The 17807-nt window shown below is 63.0% G+C and overlaps 1 protein-coding gene across 1 annotated transcript in view; it reads left to right on the top strand.

The window, feature by feature from the left end:
* Positions 1-3448: 3448 nt before the first annotated feature.
* ABLIM2 (actin binding LIM protein family member 2) overlaps positions 3449-17807 on the top strand; it is a 92448-nt gene continuing 78089 nt past the window's right edge. Inside the window, exon 1 of the mRNA XM_037046358.1 lies at positions 3449-3600. Within this exon, the coding sequence (XP_036902253.1) occupies positions 3591-3600 (10 nt within the window). The 5' untranslated portion in view covers positions 3449-3590. The remainder of the gene's footprint in view (positions 3601-17807) is intronic.

The raw sequence follows: 17807 nt of genomic DNA, 5'->3' as shown, positions 1-17807 counted from the left end.
GCAAGGCCCCATCGGGGCTCAAACTGAACTCCCGCACCCAGGCTCCTCTGCCTCCTACGAGCAGCTCCCAGACCACAGTGCCCGGCCCTCCCCTCCCCTCCCAGGTCCAGCCCGGGCCACAGGAAGCCTGCATAAGGCGCCACCTGACAGCCGCTGGGAGGTGGGCGCTGCAGCGGCCCCCCACCCTGCCCCCCACTCACTGTCTGCTCTTCCCATGACCTTTAAGCCTCCCGAAAGGGCAGCAGACATTTCCGGGATGAGTGGGCCCAATTGCGAAGCAATGTGTAAGCCCGAGGAGCAGTGCCGGGTGCCCATGCTTGTCCCGGGGGGGGGGGCATTTGTCACAGAAAGAGGACTTTGAGGGACCCATGTGTTCGGAAGCCCGGCCCAGCCCAGTCAGGGAGCTGGTCTGCAGAGACACACCAGAAATGACGGTGCTTTGAAGCGAGGCAGGTGGTTGTTAGACTGCAAGGTGTTCCCAGAGGCACATAGTTGCACTTGCTGTTTCTGTGTTTCATGATCACCTTTGAACTCCCAGAAGTGGACCCCAGCTCTCCCACAGGAGAGCAGAGTTTGGGCCAGGAGGGCTTTACCCTGGCACCCAGCGGGCTAGGGTCTGTGGGCGGTCCCCTGTATCCTGCCCCCACCATCCCCTGAACAACGCACACCCGGCTGAGGGTTGGGGGGCTGTGGAGCTCTGCTGGCCTCCCCTAGCTTCCTGCTGGCACCACCCTCACGGGCTCCAGGGCCCAGGTCAAAAGGGGAACAAGTCCCCACACTGGGGACGGCTGGGGAAAGGCCACCCCCAGTTCCTCCTAGTTCCCTGTGGAACAGATTCTTACCTGTTTTCTTCTCCAGGCCAGGGCCCAGCGCACTGACGGTGTCCAGGAGGCAGTGGGTGGGTGGGTGGGTGGGTGGACGGAGGAGACAGGTGAGGGAGGGCTCTGTCTCCGAGGGCTGGTGATAGCACCTGCATCAACCTGGTCTGTTTCAATAACAATAATCATATCGTTTATGGAGTCTGGCTTTTTGCCAGACATTTGGAAGTGTTTTATTTTTATTGCCCATTTACTTGGCTAACAACCCGACGGGACAGGTGCCGTGATTTGACGAATGAGGAAACTGAGGTGCAGGGAGGACGAGAAAGTCACCCGAGGTCACCCGAGGTCACGCAAACCAACCAGGCCCAGGGGCCTCCTTCGTGCAGGAGGAGGGCAGGGTGGGGCCTGCCCACACTGGGCTTGCCTGGCTGGGGAACCAGCTGAGTGAGGGGGCCAGAGGGGTGGCAACTTAGCCACAGGATCTGGGGCAGGCCTCTCCCTTGCCACTAACCTGCTGGGTGACTCTGGGCAGGGCCTCCTTGGGCCTTAGGTTTTGCCCTCATGAAAGAATGTGCTGGAACTGCATGATCCTGAGGTCCCTCCAGCCTGAGAACTGCTGAGGCTTCCCACCTGACCCCGTTGGAAGGTGCGTGCTCAGAGGGGCAGGGTGGGCCTCCCTCTAGGGAGGCCTGGATGGCTGAGCTCTGGGACCAGCCAGGAACCCGACCACCCTGTCTACTGTCTGACTTGCAGGGACTCGGGGGCAAATGTCCGTCCACACCTGGGTGCCTGCCTTGGCCATTGATGTGCTGGTGTCTCCCTGGGGCCGTTGTTGGGCTGTGTGGAGACCCATCCAGTGTGGGGGGGCCGGAGGAATGGGGTCACTCAAGCCTTTGGAGACATGGAGGGGAGGATGTTCCTGCCAGGGGGTGGAGCAGGGCTATTGAGGAGCTGGACAGAGAGCTGCTTACAGAGGGTGAAGCATGGCAGGGATGCCCACCCTGCCCCCCTCCATGCTCTCTCCCTCTAGTCAGCCGATGTTTGTGGAGGGCCCCCACCCCCACACTGCCATGTGCCAGGCACAGTGTCAGACACTGAGAATAAGAACAGCACGATGTCAAAGACATTCATGGATCTCAGCTCATGCTGGGGCACAGCACACATCAGCTCATGTCACCCTCGGAGCCACCCTAGATGGGGGTGGGGTGGCGGGGTGACGTCCCTCAGGCCCAATGGCGAGCACTCAGGCACAGAGTTAGGTGCCTCACAGGAGCAGGTGGAGAAGCCAGGCTCCCCACAGGTGGTCAGACCCCAGGGTGCTCCACCTTCAATCAGCCGCCGCTGAGATGGGGCCCTGATGCCCAGAGGGGAAGGGACTTGCTGACGGCCGCCCAGCTGAGGGGAAGCTGTGTGGAGAACAGGGCATCTGGACCCTCCTGGTGCTGCTTCTGTCTCTTCACACGAGTGTTCTGGGCAGAAGGCCCCAGGGGGCAGGCAGACACTGGGGCCCTGCTGCTGCCGGTTGGCCCAGCTTCCTAGAGGGCCTCCTGGGTTTCCAGAGTGTGTGGGGCTGGGGCCAGTTGGCCTTGACCATGGCTGCTTCTGCAGGACTTCAGCTCTCCCCAAGAGCTATGGGGGCCAGAGAAGAACATCTCCTTCTGTCTGGGTGTCCCATTCAGTGTCCACAGTTCCTGTGCCCAGCCTTCCATCCTGTGCTGACAGCATCTCCAAGCAGCCCTGACCCTCTCCTCAGCATGGCCAGGTCCCTGAGATTCTGCCCCCTACATGCTGGTCCAGTCCTGGCCCTCTGCACTCCCTGTCATCAGTACAGGCTGCAATGGGGTCCACCTGCTCCCACCCAGAGGCTTTCCTTTTCCTGAACCCATGCTCTATGCTGGGCACCTGACGTCACAGAGGGTAATCGGTCACTGCAGGGTGCTGGGGGCTGAGGCTGTCCTGGGGGTGGGGGTGGGGGTGGGGGTGGGGAAGCGCCTCTGCCTGAGCACTGCCCCAGCCAGACCGGTGAGGCGTCCCAGGAACGTGGGGTGTACGGCCCTAGACCTGGATTTAGGAGCCCTGAGCTGGAATGGTAGCCTGCTCAAGCCTCGCCAGGGGGAGTGGGCAAATCCTGTCGTGCCCTGTGGCCGCCTCAGTCTCCCCCTTGCAAATTGGGGAAGGAGACTGTTGGCCCAGAAGATGCTCAAGGACCTTTGCAGCTCCATGGCTCAACAAGAGCTGCACCAAGTTCGCTTTTCCCTCGGACGTCCTCTTCGGCAGTCCCGGGGTACCAAGAGCTGACGCCAGCCAGGCCGCCAGCCAGGCCGCCAGCCAGGCCGTCCGCCAGGCCGCTGTGACAGCTCCGCAGAGACCTCGGAGCGGCTGCGGGAGGCCTCAGCGGCAACGCCTGTTAGCGCATGCGCGGATCGCGCGGCCTGCTGGAACTTGTAGTCCGTCGCGAGGCAACTGGCGCGTGAAGGCGGAATAGCTGGGGCACGGTGCCTACACTTCCCAGGGTGCGCCCCGCCGCAGCGCGGTGGGGGCGGGGCGGGGCAAGGCGGGGCGGCTTGGGGGCGGGGCCTAAGAGGCGGGGCCGATGGGGCGGGGCTGGTGCGCCGGAGGCTGCGGAGGCTCTGCGGGCTGCCTCTGCTGTGAGCAGAGCCACCCGACCCGGGGACCGGTGTAGCGCAACGCGGCTGGGCGCCGCACCTGCTAGCAGGATCGTCAGGCTGCAGCAGCGCCGGGACCACCCGACTCGGAATAGCCGCTGAGATGAGTGCAGGTGAGTGTGGGGACAGCGGACCGGCACATTCCCGAGCCGGGTCGCAGCGCAGTAAGGGCTGGGGGAGCTGCACCTGTAACACGGGGGAAATCGCCCCACGGCTCCTCCCAACTTTTGCCCCACGATCCTGTAGTCTCGAGGGTCCGGCGCGCAACCCTTGGCCCGAGCTCCGGTCACGTAGCTCTGCTGGGCGGGCTGGACACCCCCTTGCTACCGCTGGCGGGAGTGGCTGCTCTTGGCGGTCTGGAAGGCGCCACTCTTCTGCTCTCATTGGGGTCGGAGGGTGGCGCGGGTGGGCACGGTAGGCTGCAGGAGGTGGCCAGGATCCGCGCAAGGGATGAGGGGCCGCCGCGGATCCTGACGCGTAGCTGCGATGAAGACATAGGGGCTTTGCGGCAGGGGGCGCCGCCCTTGCGTGGTTCCCGCACTCCTAGGTAGATCTTGGTTCGGGGGCTTCAGACCGATCCCGGTACCCTGGGCTCGCCCTCGGCAGGTTTTGGGGTACAGAGCCTGCAGGTGTGTGCCCGTCTGTCTACCCGTCGTCTCTGTGGCCTCACCCCTGCTCATCCCCACTGCTGCCTCCCGCACCGCACCCACCAGCTCTCTCGGCTTCTGTGCGGCGCTGGAAATTCCTCTTCGGAGCTAGCCAACCGTGCCTAGGGGCCTTGGGGAAACTGAGACCTGGAGCTGGGAGGATGAGGGGGGGCAGCAGACTGAGAGCCCCAGCTTTGACAGCCTCCTGGGTCCCGGCCCTGGGCGGAGGGCTTGCCCTTACATTCCCTGGCAGGGAGGGGCCATCACCCCATTTTTGAGGGTGGGACCCAGGCTCACAGGCTTGAGTCACTTGCTCAGCTTCCAAAGCCAGGTGGGGACTTGAACCTGGTGCTTCCTGACTCCTGTGCTCTTTCCTCTGAGCTTGAGGCTCCACAGACTGCAGTATGGCCCTTGGCCACAGTGCAAAAACCGATGGGAACAGCTGCTTTTCCTGGGGAGGGAGGGGGAGTGGTGTCCGGATGCTGAGGGAGTGTGCATTTAGTGGGCTCTTACTGTGTGCTCTAGTCCTGGGAGAACTGTGTTTCCAGGGACACCTCCCCCAAAGGGAAACCATCCCCTCCCCACCAACCTAGGATGGGAGGCTGGCACTGGCTGTTGGGGCAGTGGCTGAGAGCAAATGGCAGGCGGTGGGAGGCAGAATTCCCTGGAAGAGGATTTCTGGGATGACCAACCTGTTATCTGGAGGTAGCTCAGGAGCAGGGCACCCCCAGACTTGGCAGGACCCCCAGACACAGTTCTCTGGTGGGAGGCGGGGATGATGGCAGGGTGCACGCAGGGTAATTGGGGGCTTTCTGGGACCATAATTGATACCTCCCGTGCTCCTTTAATTAGAGAGAACCCTGCAAGAAGCCCTGCCTGCCCCATTGTTTTTTAATCTGGGAGAAGGGGTACGTGGGCACCTGAGGCCATGGGGGTCATGGTTGGAAAGAGCAAGGGAACCAGGGTGTGATCCCCAGTGTCCCCTGGTGGTCCTGGGCTTGGCTGCATTTCCTGGAGAGGACAAGGTTCGAGGGAGGGACTCTGCATGTGGTGGGTCCTTAGCAGCTTGTGACGGACGTGCTAGACAGTCCCGTGGGCCTCGGGCGGCCTGAGTGCCCGGGCCATAGGGACCGGCTGTGAGGATGCTCTCCTGTCCACCTGCGAATGCCCCAGACCTCCCCCCTCCCGTTGTTGGCACAGTGACGATTTTCACCACGTTTCTGGGGGCAGGGAACAGTGTGGTACCTTGCATCCGGCTACTGTCTGGCTGGCGCGCACCTCTGGCAGGTCAGGGCTTCCATCGCCAACAAGGGCAGATCCCCTGGTGGCCATCCCCATGGGAGGCCCGCATCGTTCCAGAGCTTGGCGCCAGCAGGTGTGGCTGGGAATCACGTGGTCTGGTTTCCAGCTGCCCAGATGGGCTGGGGAGAGGCAAGGCCTGCAGTGACCTGCACCCCCTCCCCTTGCGTTTGGGCCGTCAGGGCTGTGGGACCATCTTCTCTCCATTGGAGCACAGGGACGCCTTTGCGAAGGCTCTGGTGGCGTTGCAGCCCTGGGCCACTGCCTCCTTGTTTTTTCCATGTTGATTCTGAGCGGACAGGGACGTGGTAGGAGATGGGGTTCTGCACCAGTCAGATCCAGGGGCAGCACACTCACTGTGGGTTCCCTTGCCTCAGTTTCCCCATTGTGTGGAGGGAATGCCCTGAGCTTGGTCTACAGTTGTGACCTGCAGGTGGTGGGGCCCCAGTAGATGGAGATGAGTGTGGTGGTGGCCTCACGGCATTGCAGCCCGCGTGGCCATCATGGGACAAAGAAGGGCAGAGGAAGGAACCCAAGCTGGGAAGGCTTTGGTGCCACCTCTGCCCCCAGTGGGCACCGGGTCCCTGAGCAAGACCCACGCTGCCTCTGAGCCAGCCATCCTCCCGCGGGGCTGCAGGCCCTGAAGGCAGGACCCTCTGGGGTCAGGGCTTCGTGGAGGGCTGTGCTCTCTGCCAGGGCTGAAATAAGACAGGGGCTAGAGCAGTGGGAAGTTATCTCCTTCCAGCCCTGGAGGCTGGAAGTCCAAGGTCAAGGTGTGAGCGGGGCTCTCCCTCCTAAGGCTGCTCTATTGATGTGTAAGTGGCCGTCTCCTGCCTGTGTCCTCACGTGGTTGTCCTCTGTGTGCGTCTGTGTTCTAATCTCCTCTTATGAGGACACTGGGCATGCGGGATGAGGGCCTATTCCAGTGACCTCATTTTAGCTTAATCACCTCCATAAAGTTCTCTCCAAATACAGTCACATTCTGAGGTCCCAGGGGGTTAGGACTTTGACCTATGGATTTTTGAGGGACACCATGTGGGCCCTAACAGAGGGGCAGGGCCAGGTGAGAGCCTGGGTGGCCGGCTCAGCCACCTTCTCTTCCTAGGGCTACTGTGGTGGCATTGCACTGCTGGAAGGGACCTGGGGATGCCCACCTGCCCGCCCGGGGCGGGGGACCGAGGCCTGGAGGGGTAAAACAGCTGTCCAGGGCCAAGGGGGGCGTGTGGCAGAGCCAGAGCTTCCCACTCCGCGCTAGTCCCGGTGTCTGGAGCCGAGAGACATGCTTAGTTCTTCACCTAATTCGAGTTGCGGGTGGTGCGGGGGTGGCCCTGCCGTCATCCTCCGGTTGGTCAGCACACGTGCACTGAAGGCGGCCTGTGTGCCCAGCCCTGCCCCCAGCCTTGTGATGGACGAGAACAAAGGAGAATCCCTGTCCTCCTGGAACTGGCCTTCTGGGGGTGGGGGGCCTTCTAGAGCTGCCGGTGGGGCGTTTTTAATGTTCGAAGGAGAGGCTTAAGAAACATTTAGTTTAGAAAACAGCTGAGGACAAAAATCGCACATCGTGTGAGAGCTGCCCTCTGCACAAACAGTGGAGGAGAGATAAGAAGGAGACGCGCCACGGTGTCAGCAGAGGTCCTCTGCTCTTGGGGTGGGAGGGGCCAGGCCGCCCATCCGTGTCTTCAGACTTTCTGTGACTTTTCCGTGGGCTCTTCACCGTGCGGGCTTCCCTTCCACAGCGAGCCGCCCCCGGCAACCAGAAGGCGCTGCTTCCCGTCTGAGGCCCACGGCCTCACAATCCGTGGAGGTCTGACTGCTGCCGTTCCCAGGGGCTGCGGTCCCTGGTCCGGGCAGGTGACCTGGTCCGGGAGCGTCTGTCTCACAGGTGGTGCAGTGGGGCCAGTGTCCCAGTGACGCCACCTGAACTCGGTGCAGCAGAAGGCTAGTCATCCTGACCCAGAAACTCATCAGAAATCGCAGCTGAAGGATCAGTCATGGCTCAGGGCCTGGCGCAGCCTGGGCATCACCGAGCTCTGAGCTGCTTTCCTCCACGTTCAGGGTCACTTCCTAACCAACCACTCCAGACCCTGTGATTCTGTAGGTTTCTCTCGACGATGGGGCTTGGGGGTAGATGGAGTATTTTCTACCAGCAAGTCCTGAGTTTGAAGAAGTCGAGGAAAGTCCAGTCTTACTGTCCCACGAAAGCGAGTGTGACTCTCACTTACGGAGAGGTTGCCCGTTGGGCCACCCTGACCCTGCAGAGTGTCACCTGGGTCCTGGGAGAGCTGTGAGCTGCCACAGGCAGTGGGTGGTGATAGGAGGTGCGGGGCAGGGTCTGGCCTGTGCAGGGGTCTGTCCTGCAGCTGGTCCTCAGGGCCAGGAGCAGCGGCCGGAAACCAGACCCCAGATCCCTCCCCCACATGAGCACCGGCTCCCTGGCGCCCCCCGATTGCCCCGGCCCCGGCCTCAGCTGAGCAACCTGAGTGCAGTGTCTCTGTTTACTCGGGATTCTTTCCATCGTTGGCTGGTCTCTAGGGTGTCAGCGGCACCCTGCTTCAGTGTCCGGGCCACCATGCCTCACTGGGCACTCCCTGGGGCCCCATGCCCGCCAGGCGCTCCTGAGATCCGATAGCCCTTCTCAGGGCCACCGGGGTGTCCCCAATGCAAATGGGGACATGAATGCCCAGGAGGGCCCGTGGGTTGCCTTGTGTCATGGCACTCCATTTGTAAATGACAGAGTTGGGTATGCCTGGGTGGGCACTGTCTGTCCCCTCTCCCTTCGTGTGCTCTAGCCACTGCCATGGTGACTCACTGGCTCTCCTAGCGTGTGGCTTCCTGTTTGGGCTGGATGAGGCTTGACCCACTTGGGACATCATGATAGTGCTCCTTAGTGACAGGGTGTTACATGTCCCTTCTCCTTACCTGGGCCACATCGCGTAGTCCCTCCTCCCAGGTGCCCCCTGCCTGCACACAGCCAGGAAGGCAGAGCCTCTGCGTCTGCCGGGGCTCCAGTGCATGCCCAGGTGCCCCCAGGCAGCTCGGGCCATGAGACAGTCCCACTGTGTCCAGCCCCTGTGCCTCCCTGTAGCCTTGACTCTCGCCCGGGACTCTCAGGCCCACCCGCCTGGACTTCTGTGTGACCTCGGGCGCTGGCTGTCCCTCAGTGTATCCATCTGTAAAAATGGGGCCACTGCTATTCTCAACACATGTGACCCCTTTCTCCTGACAATGCTGTGCCCTCCACTGTCCCCAGTGAGATCGTCTGGGTTAGAAGCTAAGCCGCTGGCTCCGGGAAACAGGCCGAGTCAGCCACAGTGCCTCCCACCACCCTGCTCCGCCAGGGGTCAGACCCCAGTGATGCTCTCACACTGCCCTTCACGCCGAGGACCCTGGTCGTGGGGGATCTGAGCAGCCTGCAGGGGAGTGGCATCTGTGGAATTGGCCCTATACCGAGTGGGCAGAGTGGCCGAGCCCTTCATGTCTGTGGGGAGGACTGGGGAGGGCGGAAGGTGTGCTTCCAATTCTGCGACAGCCCCTTTCCTGTGATTCTGCCAATAGCCAGTCCTACTGGGTGCCTCATGCCTTCGGTGAGCGTCCAGGCAGGTGGTGAGCCAGGTGTGCCCTAAACAGGTGCCAGGGACCCACACTCTGCCTGGGCCTCTGCATGCCAAGTGCCTCAGCTGAGGATTTCGGAGCGTGAGAGGGCAGTCCTGGTGACGGGGAAGTTCGGTGGCTTTGGGGTCAGGCACATGGGAGCTGCTGTCCCAGTTGTCGTTCGCTCGGTGTGTTCCCGCCCCGGGTGCTGTGCTGCTCTCTGCCCCCGTTTCCGCATACGGAGTGGGGATAGTAGCCTCTGCGTTTCGGGGTTGCTCACAGGCTGTGGGTGCGCAGGGCCTGGGGCGCTCTGAATCCCAGCCACGCACGCCTGGCCTCCCCCACTGGGACAAACCTGATATGATGCCTTGGGGGGTGACTGTGGTCCCCGCTTACACAGGCCGCAGCTCATCTTCCTGGCTGCTGCGTCTGCCCCCTCCCCCACCCAGCCTACCCCCAGTCCTGTTCACAGGACCTGTTCGGGCCCCAGGAGAGCCCCCGGCCCCCTGGGACCTTAGCGGCGGCGTCCTCCACTGGGGCTCGGGCCCTCAGTCCGGTCAGTGCTGCCGCGGCTGCTGGTGCCCCTGACCCCCACACTCCAGCAGCGCTTTTCCTGGGGTTCGTTTTCTCCGTGCCTCCGGCGAGGGGTGGAGAGACAATCTGGCAACACGATTCCAGGCCGCAGAACAAGAAACCGACGCCCCATGTCACCGCAGTGCACAGCGTGCCGGGTGCCTGTCCCCAGGGCAGACCAGGGCCTTTGACCTGCTCCCATCCAGTGTCCTGCACACCGGCTGCCCAGGGCAGGTGCTCTGTGACTGTCTGTCCGGTGAAGGAGGCCGGCGGCTCAGCCCCGCCGCCTGCTGCTCCAGGGGCTTCAGGGGCTTCAGCGGCCCCTGGTCTCACAGGAAAATGGCATCTCCCGGGCCCCGCTGGCGTGCGGTTGGGCACAGAATTCCGAGAGGGAGGAGTTGGAAGCACCGCCCCTGGGCCCCGCTGCAGCTTGGCAGCCGAGTTTCTCGGGACTGAAGGCCCGCCTCTCTGCCCTGTGGCTCTTTCACTTCAGGTTCCCAAGTGATGGGGGACCCGGGTGCAGATGGTTTTCCTGGGAGGGAGCGTGGGAGAGCGTGGGGGGCGGGACGGGGCAGACCCAGGGGGCTGCCTGGGGCGGGGGGCGGCCACCGCCAGTGAGATGCTCCATGATGCCGTCCACTCCCAGACGGAGCACTCGGCCCCTGCGGACGGCATCATCCAGACCGCTGGCCAAGCCGTGGATGCTGAACCAGAGTGCGCATGCCTCAGACCGGGAGCTCCTGACCCCAGACATCTGTGACGCTGTGAATCGTCCACCCGTGTAGGGTCTGCAGCCGTGCACACTCTAGTGGGGGCACAGGCTCCCCCCAGGGGAGCCCAGGGGCAGCACAGTCTGACCCTTCCTGGTACCAAGGGGGCCCGATGCTCCTATGCCCCAGCCCACATGGCCCTGTGGGACTCAGGGTCCTCTGACAGGACTGTCATTTTTGGTTCCGGCCCAGTGCTTCCCCTCCAGCTCTGAAACCGAGCCTGGTCTGCAAGTGCTGGGGAGCAGTGTGGGGTGCCGGGTTACAAGCATCGCTTCCTGCCACATGCCCGTGTGCTCCGAATCAGGAAATGCGATACATGTGCAAGGGCCCCGGAATCCAGCCAGGTGCCTCCCCGCCTTGCATGGGTGCGGGAGTGGGGTGCAGTGTGGGCCTGGGGTGCAGTGCAGGGCAGGCGTGGGGCCCAGTGCTGGTGGGCAGTGGCTCTGAGTGCTGAGGAACCAGGCTGTCTCTGGAACCTAACGAGGTGGAACCCCGCCCCACGCCAAGAACTCAGTGGGCCTCTATGGCTGCTCCTTGCTGGCCCTCTCATCCCACTCATTCCTTCCTTCTCCGGCCCAGCCGGGCTCCTGCAAGGCCTGGGGCTGCTGAGGGAGAGCTTGGTTTCGCCCCGACGCTGCTCTCCCCTCCTCCCAGGCGCCCCCTCCTGCCACCCCACACCCCTTCTCTGCTTTGGTTTCTGCGGCAGAAGCTTGCTAAGGGCACAGTGGGAGGAGCCAGCCAGGAGGTGCCAAAGGAAGGCATGTACCTGAGTCCCTCTGTGGACTGGGGTGGGGGCAGTGGGGTGCTTTGGGGAGGCACGCGGCAGCCCAGTACAGGAAGGTGTTTCAGTAGGCCATGGGTGGGGCTGGAGAAGGAGGGACTCGGCCCCGCAGAGGGTGGGTGAAGTCAGGTGCCTGCACCACTCTGCTCCCCCCGCCCCGGAGACTCTGGGGGGAGTCTGACCCCGGCCCCACCCAGCTATGGTGGCGGCCAGCTTCCCTCGGCCCCTGGTTGCATGGAAGTACAGGCAGGGATTCTCTCCTGGAGAACCACCCGGGGCAGGGGGGGCGTGCGCCGCCCTGAGAAGTTTCTAGCCACAGGCATCGCCGTCCACCCACTACAGTTCTCGGACTTTTAGGGCTTCCGGCCCCTCCAACTCAGACTGAGGACCCCAAGGAGCTCGGGCTAAGTGGATTCGCTGCTGTTCTCCGTACTCGAGGTTAAAATGGAGGAAATTCCAGGACGCTGCTTACCCATGGGTCGGGATAATGGCCCTCCGTGTGTGGCCGCGCAGGTGTTTCAGTGAACAGACGGGCCTTGCTGCACAGTCCGGCCAGTTTCATCAATATCTGGCTTCGTGGCAGGCAGCTGAGACCTCGTGTCCGGTCTATGTGCGTTTGCCGCAGGCAGCCTCTGGACAGAGCCACTGGGCACTGGGGCCCAAGGGAAACACTGTCTTAATCTTATGACAATGGCTTTGGCTCGGCCAGCCCTTGATTGGGTCTTGGGGCTCCCCGGGGGCCCTGGCCCACCCCTGGCAAACTGCCAGTGGAGGAAGGAATGGTACGCGGTCATCGGCCTGACTGCCAAGGGCCAGTATCACGCCCGTGTCAGCGCCAGTGGGCACATGTGATGCAGGCTCTGGAATTTCAGACAGTGTCATCCCCACGGAATATGCAGAGAAAACTGGAAGAAGACACCGCCGCCAGGGCAGCTGTCCCCCTTGGCCTAACGCTGGGCTGTTTTATTTTCCCTGCTGACTCTTTTGGAGATGGGCAAGGGGCAGGAATTGTCCACGGCGGCTCGCTGGGCGCGCAGCGTCTGACTCACTGGCAGCAGCTGCACCGGGCTGAGGTCACGGCCTTCTCTGTTGTGGGAGGCAGGCTCTCCGTGGAGCTGGGGCTGTGGGTGGCAGCACCGTGATCAGCATAGGAATTGGCCTGTGTGTGCGTCGCCCTGCGAGAGTTCAGTCCAGGGTCATAAGCGGGAGGGCGTTCCACTCTGGGGCCAGTTCCAGGGTGGCTGATGGGGAATTAGGAGCTGCTCTGAGACTGAGTGTCCTCGGCTGCGAGGCCGGAATGCCAGCCCCCGGCAGGACTCCAGCAGGGAGCTAAAGATACCCCGGGCGTGTGCTGGCCACCTCGGAACCCAGCCCCCACGCGGCCGCCGCTGACCAGAGCTCAGGGGAGCGATGGGCGGCCTGATGGAAGTCGATGTCTGCCGTTTGTGGAGCATCTGGCGTGCGGGGCGCGGCTGGGGGGCTGGGAGGCTGCAGCTCCGATGCCCCACGGCCCCGTGGGGTGGGGGCTGTTCCTTCCAGTTTGCAGAGGAGGGTGTTTGGACTAAGACAGGAGAGGTTGTGATTTGCCCAAGGTCCCTCGGCTAGGGAGGGGTGCCCACCCTGCTCTCGGAGCACCCTCAGGGCGCCTCCCCCCGGGAGCACGCATCTCCCCACTCATCTTCCGAACCGAGCGTCCTTACGCTTTTTCAAGAGCGCAGACTCCTGGAAGGAAGCGGCCTCTCAGGGGGTGGAGGCCTGCGGTTGCAATGGCAGTGAGAGCCCTGGACGAGTGTCTGTCCTTTAGTGCCCTTGGCACTTGGGGGTGGCTAATGTGACTGCCCACATGGTAGGTGGGGACACAGACAGAGGCCAGGTGACTCCCAGAAACCTGCCCAAGGACCCAGCCGGTCAAGGTGGAGCTGTGTGAGAACGCAGGCGGCCTCTTTCCCGACTCTGGGTGTGCGCTGAACTGCCTCCCCTCCCTCCATCAGCTGCCTCCAGGGGGTCAGCTTCCTGTCTGCCACCCTGCTCTGGGCTCAGTGCGAGCGGGTTTTGCATGCTAGCTGCGTACTGGAGACTCCTGCACTCCTCAGCGTGGCCGGCCTGGGCCTGCTGGGATGATGCACTGCCCTGGAGCCATGGAAGCAGCAACCCCAGCTCCAAGGCAGGCACCTTGCACAGAGCATCTTGCTGGAAACTGGAGCCTTAATGGCCATTTTTGCCCCCACACTGGGGTTGAGGGGGCTGCTTCCCCATTGATGCCCAGCTCTGAGCTTTGACACCCTGTCTCCCCCCGACTTGACGTGCCCAGCACAAGCTCTCAGTAGGGCCTGGCTCTGCATTTGGTGGTGGGCAGCTGGGGGGCAGCTGGGGCTTCAACCCGCCTCTTAGACACCACCTTGAGGAAAGGGGGTTCTCCCTGGGCCTTCCCCCTCCGCATTCCTGTTTTCTCTGTGAGGATCTGTCCCTCTCTGGGGTGTCTGACACCAGGAAGGACGCCCCCTTCACAGAAGACCCTCCCCCGGTCCCAAAGGCAAGGACAGTCATTCTCTGACATAACCAGCCAACTCAGCACCCATGGTGGGGGCGGGGCAGACATGGGGGTGCGTCTCCCCGCTGACTGGGTGCTGGAGATGGCCGGATTCAGCTCTTCCCTGCAGGAGCTCCCAGCCCAATGAGAAAGGCAGATGTTATGTGATGAGAACACACCACAAGAACGTGCTTCTCAGGGAAGTTGCAGGGACAGAGTGGGTGGTCAGTGAAGCTACCAAGGGAGAGAGATCCTGGCGGGCTTCCTGGAGGGGGTGGCATTGACTAAGGGGCTAGTCAGACAAAGTGGTGGGAGAAGGACATCCAGCAGCAGGTGCAGAGCCTGGAGGGGACAGTGGAGGGAGCATCGGAGAAGCCTCGTCTGTGCTTCTGCCCCGGGCTTCACCCTGGGTAAGGCGCCAGGCTCCAGGCAGGGGTCCCATCTGCTCCTCGTGCACCCTAGCCTTCCGGCACCTGCATGGCACCTTACCCACAGGAGGTGCTCGGAGACGACGGGAGGCGCCAGCGAATCTCTGCATCCGTGGCGGGGGGAGGGGAGTGCCTGCATGGGGCCAGGAACATGACTCCAGGCTGAGGCAGGTTTGGGGACTGTTGGTGTCCCAATGTGGCCAGGGCACAGAGGACTCACTTGTTTGTCCCCATGGTGGGGAGAGTCAGGGTGAGACCCATGGAGGGGAGACAGTGGCTGAGGGCCCCCCAGCCCCCCCACCTGTCCCCCTGACAGGAGGGCAGGGCCCCAGGGGGTGGTGGGGGCAGGGCCTGGGGTCCTCCCTCTGCTGCAGCAGGGATGCCCCTGCCCCGCTCAGCAGCCCGGTCACAGCCGGGAGCGTCATTTGATCCTGGAAGAGCAGACAGCTGGGGACAGAGGCAGCCTCTCTGACCTTCCATCTTGTCACACCTGGTGGCTCTTCAGGTCTTGGGATGGTGAAGGCGGTTTGTGAAGCTGGTGGTGGCAACATGTGCCCACTGCTGCTGAGGCGGAGCTCCATGTGGGGCTCCCTGGGGCCCTCTGCGCCCCACCGGGTGGGCGATGTTGGGGCAGCGAGAGGAGGCCCGCGGGGTCCCTGCCCTGGGCGTGTGGCTGGGCCCAGGAGCCACTGCACAGCAGGGACCCGGGGACTCAGGGAGGGGTCCTGGGCAGACACCGAGACCCTGGCAGCCACCCTGCCTGGCCGTCCCAGTTCCAGCAAAGAGGGTTGCGCCAGGAATAGAACCTCTCGTTTCCCTCGGCACCGCCTGTCTGGGGGCCGCAGCCTCGAGGAGAGGGAGGGCTTCAGGTAGGAATGTCCCGGGCTGTGTGACCTCCTCCTCAGGCTGCCCCTGCAGTCCATGCCCCAGGTGGCAGAGCCGGCCCAGCTCCGGCTGCACACTCACCAGTCGGGAGAGCTTGGCCCGAGCACCTGGACGGAGGAAACGCTGAGATGCAGCCCTGAGCCTCTGGCAGGCAGGCGGTGCCCGGAGCCCACTGCTGCTGACCTGCCCTCTCCGAAAAGCCGCCCTCACAGATGGGTTGTGGGTGCGCGAACCTGCACCCAGGTCCACTCCGAATCCCGAACACACTGCCACCCACCCTCCCCAACTGAGGTCTGCAGGAGCCAGTGACTCAGACATTGGTCGCCTGGCTCTGTGAGCAAACCGATGGGGGTCACACTCGTGTGTGCCAGAGGCCAGTTCCCTGGGTGATGGAGATGACCTGCAGGCGAGCCCCGGAGGAGGGCCCTGTGGCCATGGTCTTGACCAGGAGCAAGCGGGACTGGCTGGGCCCTGCGTGTCGGACTTTGCAGGTCTCACAATCTGCAGGATTAGAGACCGCACTCTCTCGGGGCCCTTAATTCTCCGAGCACTCAGATGTTTGTGACCTCCTTACAGTTTTCCCAGAATCCTCAGACATACTTTGGGCTCTAGAGGTTGGGGGAGGGGATGGCCAAGGTCATGGTCAGAGGAGGCGAAGCTGTGGTTTGAGGCCACCGCTGCCTGTCCCCATCCCAGGCCCTTCCCGCCACCCTGAGATGTCTCAGGAGAAGGGGGATGTGAAGATGGCGAGGAGCTGGGGCAGGGACCGGGCCAGGGAGTTGGGGACAGTGACGATCAGTGGAGCTTGAGGTCGGGTGTCCTGACCTTGGGCAAGTGTCCACAGAGCAGCATGCCCTGGCATCAATTTTAATGAGAAAACGCTTAAAAAGACACCCACGCTGACGTGCACTGAGTCAGAGCTCCTTGGCCTGTCTAAGCTCCTGCTGGCTGTCCCCACACCTCCCTGGTCCGTCCCCACCGCGGTGACGAGGCACGTGCCCCCTCTCCTCAATTCTGTCACCAGCTCTTCCCTCCCTCCTAGGTGGCCCGGCGCCGCCCTGCCCACTAGATACCTTCCAGAGGGGCATCACCTGGTCGGGGGGCTCACGGCCCCTTGAGTGTTTGGAGTTAACTTTGTCCTCATCACTGTTGTCCGAGAAGAAACCCATGACTCTGGTGTGTGCACCGCGGGCTGGCCATCTGCCACCAGGGGTCTGGAGTGTGCCTCCCACCCGCCCTACCCCTGAGCGCTGGCCCGCAGTGTTGCCCCGACAGCGAGTGGCTCCTTGGCCGTTCGTCACCTGCGTGCAGTTCTGTCGACCAGGGTCTGATGGGTGACCTGACCATTCTCTCTCCTTCACTAATCGGGGCGTGCTTTCTTTAACCTCATGTTTTTTACTGTGGTTTGATACAGGACAAAACCGTCTTAACTATTAAGAGCCCACCTCAGCGGCATTGAGTGTGTTCATGGTGGTGTGCGGTCATCCCCACTGTCCTCTCCAGAAAGTCCCCCTCTCTGCAAGTGAAACTGGCCCCATTAAAGGACTCCACGCACTGCCCCTCCCCCGGCCCCGTGCCCCGTTCTACTTCCTGTCTCCGTGGGTCTGACTGCCCTAGGGACCTCACGTGGGGGCCATCCTGTGGTATCTGTCCCGAGTGACTGGCTTACTTCGTTGGCAAATGTCCTCAGGGCTCATCTGCGAGAGAATTCAGTCTCTATGACTGAGGAAGAGCCCTTTGTAGGGGCCACGCGCTGCTAACCCGCCCGCCCGCCCCGGGCCCTGGGTCGCTCTCACCTCCGGCTGCTGTGACTGGCGCAGCACTGGCCACAGGCGTACGAACACCTGTTTGTGGCCTCGCGTTCACTCCCTGTGGGGTGTGCACCCGAAGTGATGGCTGAGGGAGCGGTCCTTCTGTCCCCGTTCTGGAGGGGCCGCTGTGCCCTCTCCGCCGCGCCTGAGCTGCTTGACCTGTGGGGACGGGTGTGGGAAGCCTCTGACCCCGCTTTGCACGCCCCGCCTCCCTGGTCCTGTGGCCGGGCTCTCCCCGAGCGCCCGCCCCCACTGAGCCATGTGCTTGTCCGCTTGTCCGAGTGTGTCAGTGTGTTGTCCATCTGTCTCCCTCCACCAGCTCCAGAGGGGATGTTGGGTCCCAGGCTCAGAACCCCCCGAACCACTGAGCACCTCAGGGTGGGCGACCCAGGGCCACAGTGCCAGGACCCTGAAAGAGTGTCCATGGCTGTGGTCGCCTGGGGCTCCCTGAGGCCCAAGGCCACTCGGCGGCTCTTTGGAAAGACCCAGGGCCTCGGGCAGCGAGGTATAAATTTAGCTGCTTGGGAAACGGCTGCACCTCCTTCCTCTGCTGCCCTTCGCCCTGGGAATGTGAGTCAGAGGGAGGCCATTGTTGTGAGTCCCCCTCAGACCACCCGTTTTGCCCCAGGGACCCCAGTGGGCGAGGGCCCCTGACCCATGAAGCCGACCTGGTGGGGTCTGCGGGCAAAGCCCTCTGCTCCCGCCTCAGCCAGACCCCTCCCTGCTCTGCTTGGGGGTTTTGCCGCCTGGGGCACAGACAGCACCTTTTGACGCCGTTTATAAAACTGTGGTAAAGTAAACACGATGTAAAATTTACTGTCATAACCAGTGTCCGGCTCGGTGGCATCGGGCACATCCGTACTGCTGGCCAGCCACCGCCACCTTCGCCTTTGGGGTTTTCCACCTCCTCACACTGATGTTAAACACCCCCTCCCACCCACCCCCAGCCCCGAGGCCCTGGGCCCCCCGGCGCCCCCCACCCACTCTCGGCGGCTGTGACTCTGT

The sequence above is a fragment of the Sturnira hondurensis genome, unplaced genomic scaffold (genome assembly GCF_014824575.4).
Source record: "Sturnira hondurensis isolate 20B ecotype Veracruz unplaced genomic scaffold, ASM1482457v3 Scaffold0000780, whole genome shotgun sequence".
Classification (NCBI taxonomy): Eukaryota; Metazoa; Chordata; class Mammalia; order Chiroptera; family Phyllostomidae; genus Sturnira; species Sturnira hondurensis.
This window is presented reverse-complemented; position numbering and strand designations above follow the sequence as displayed.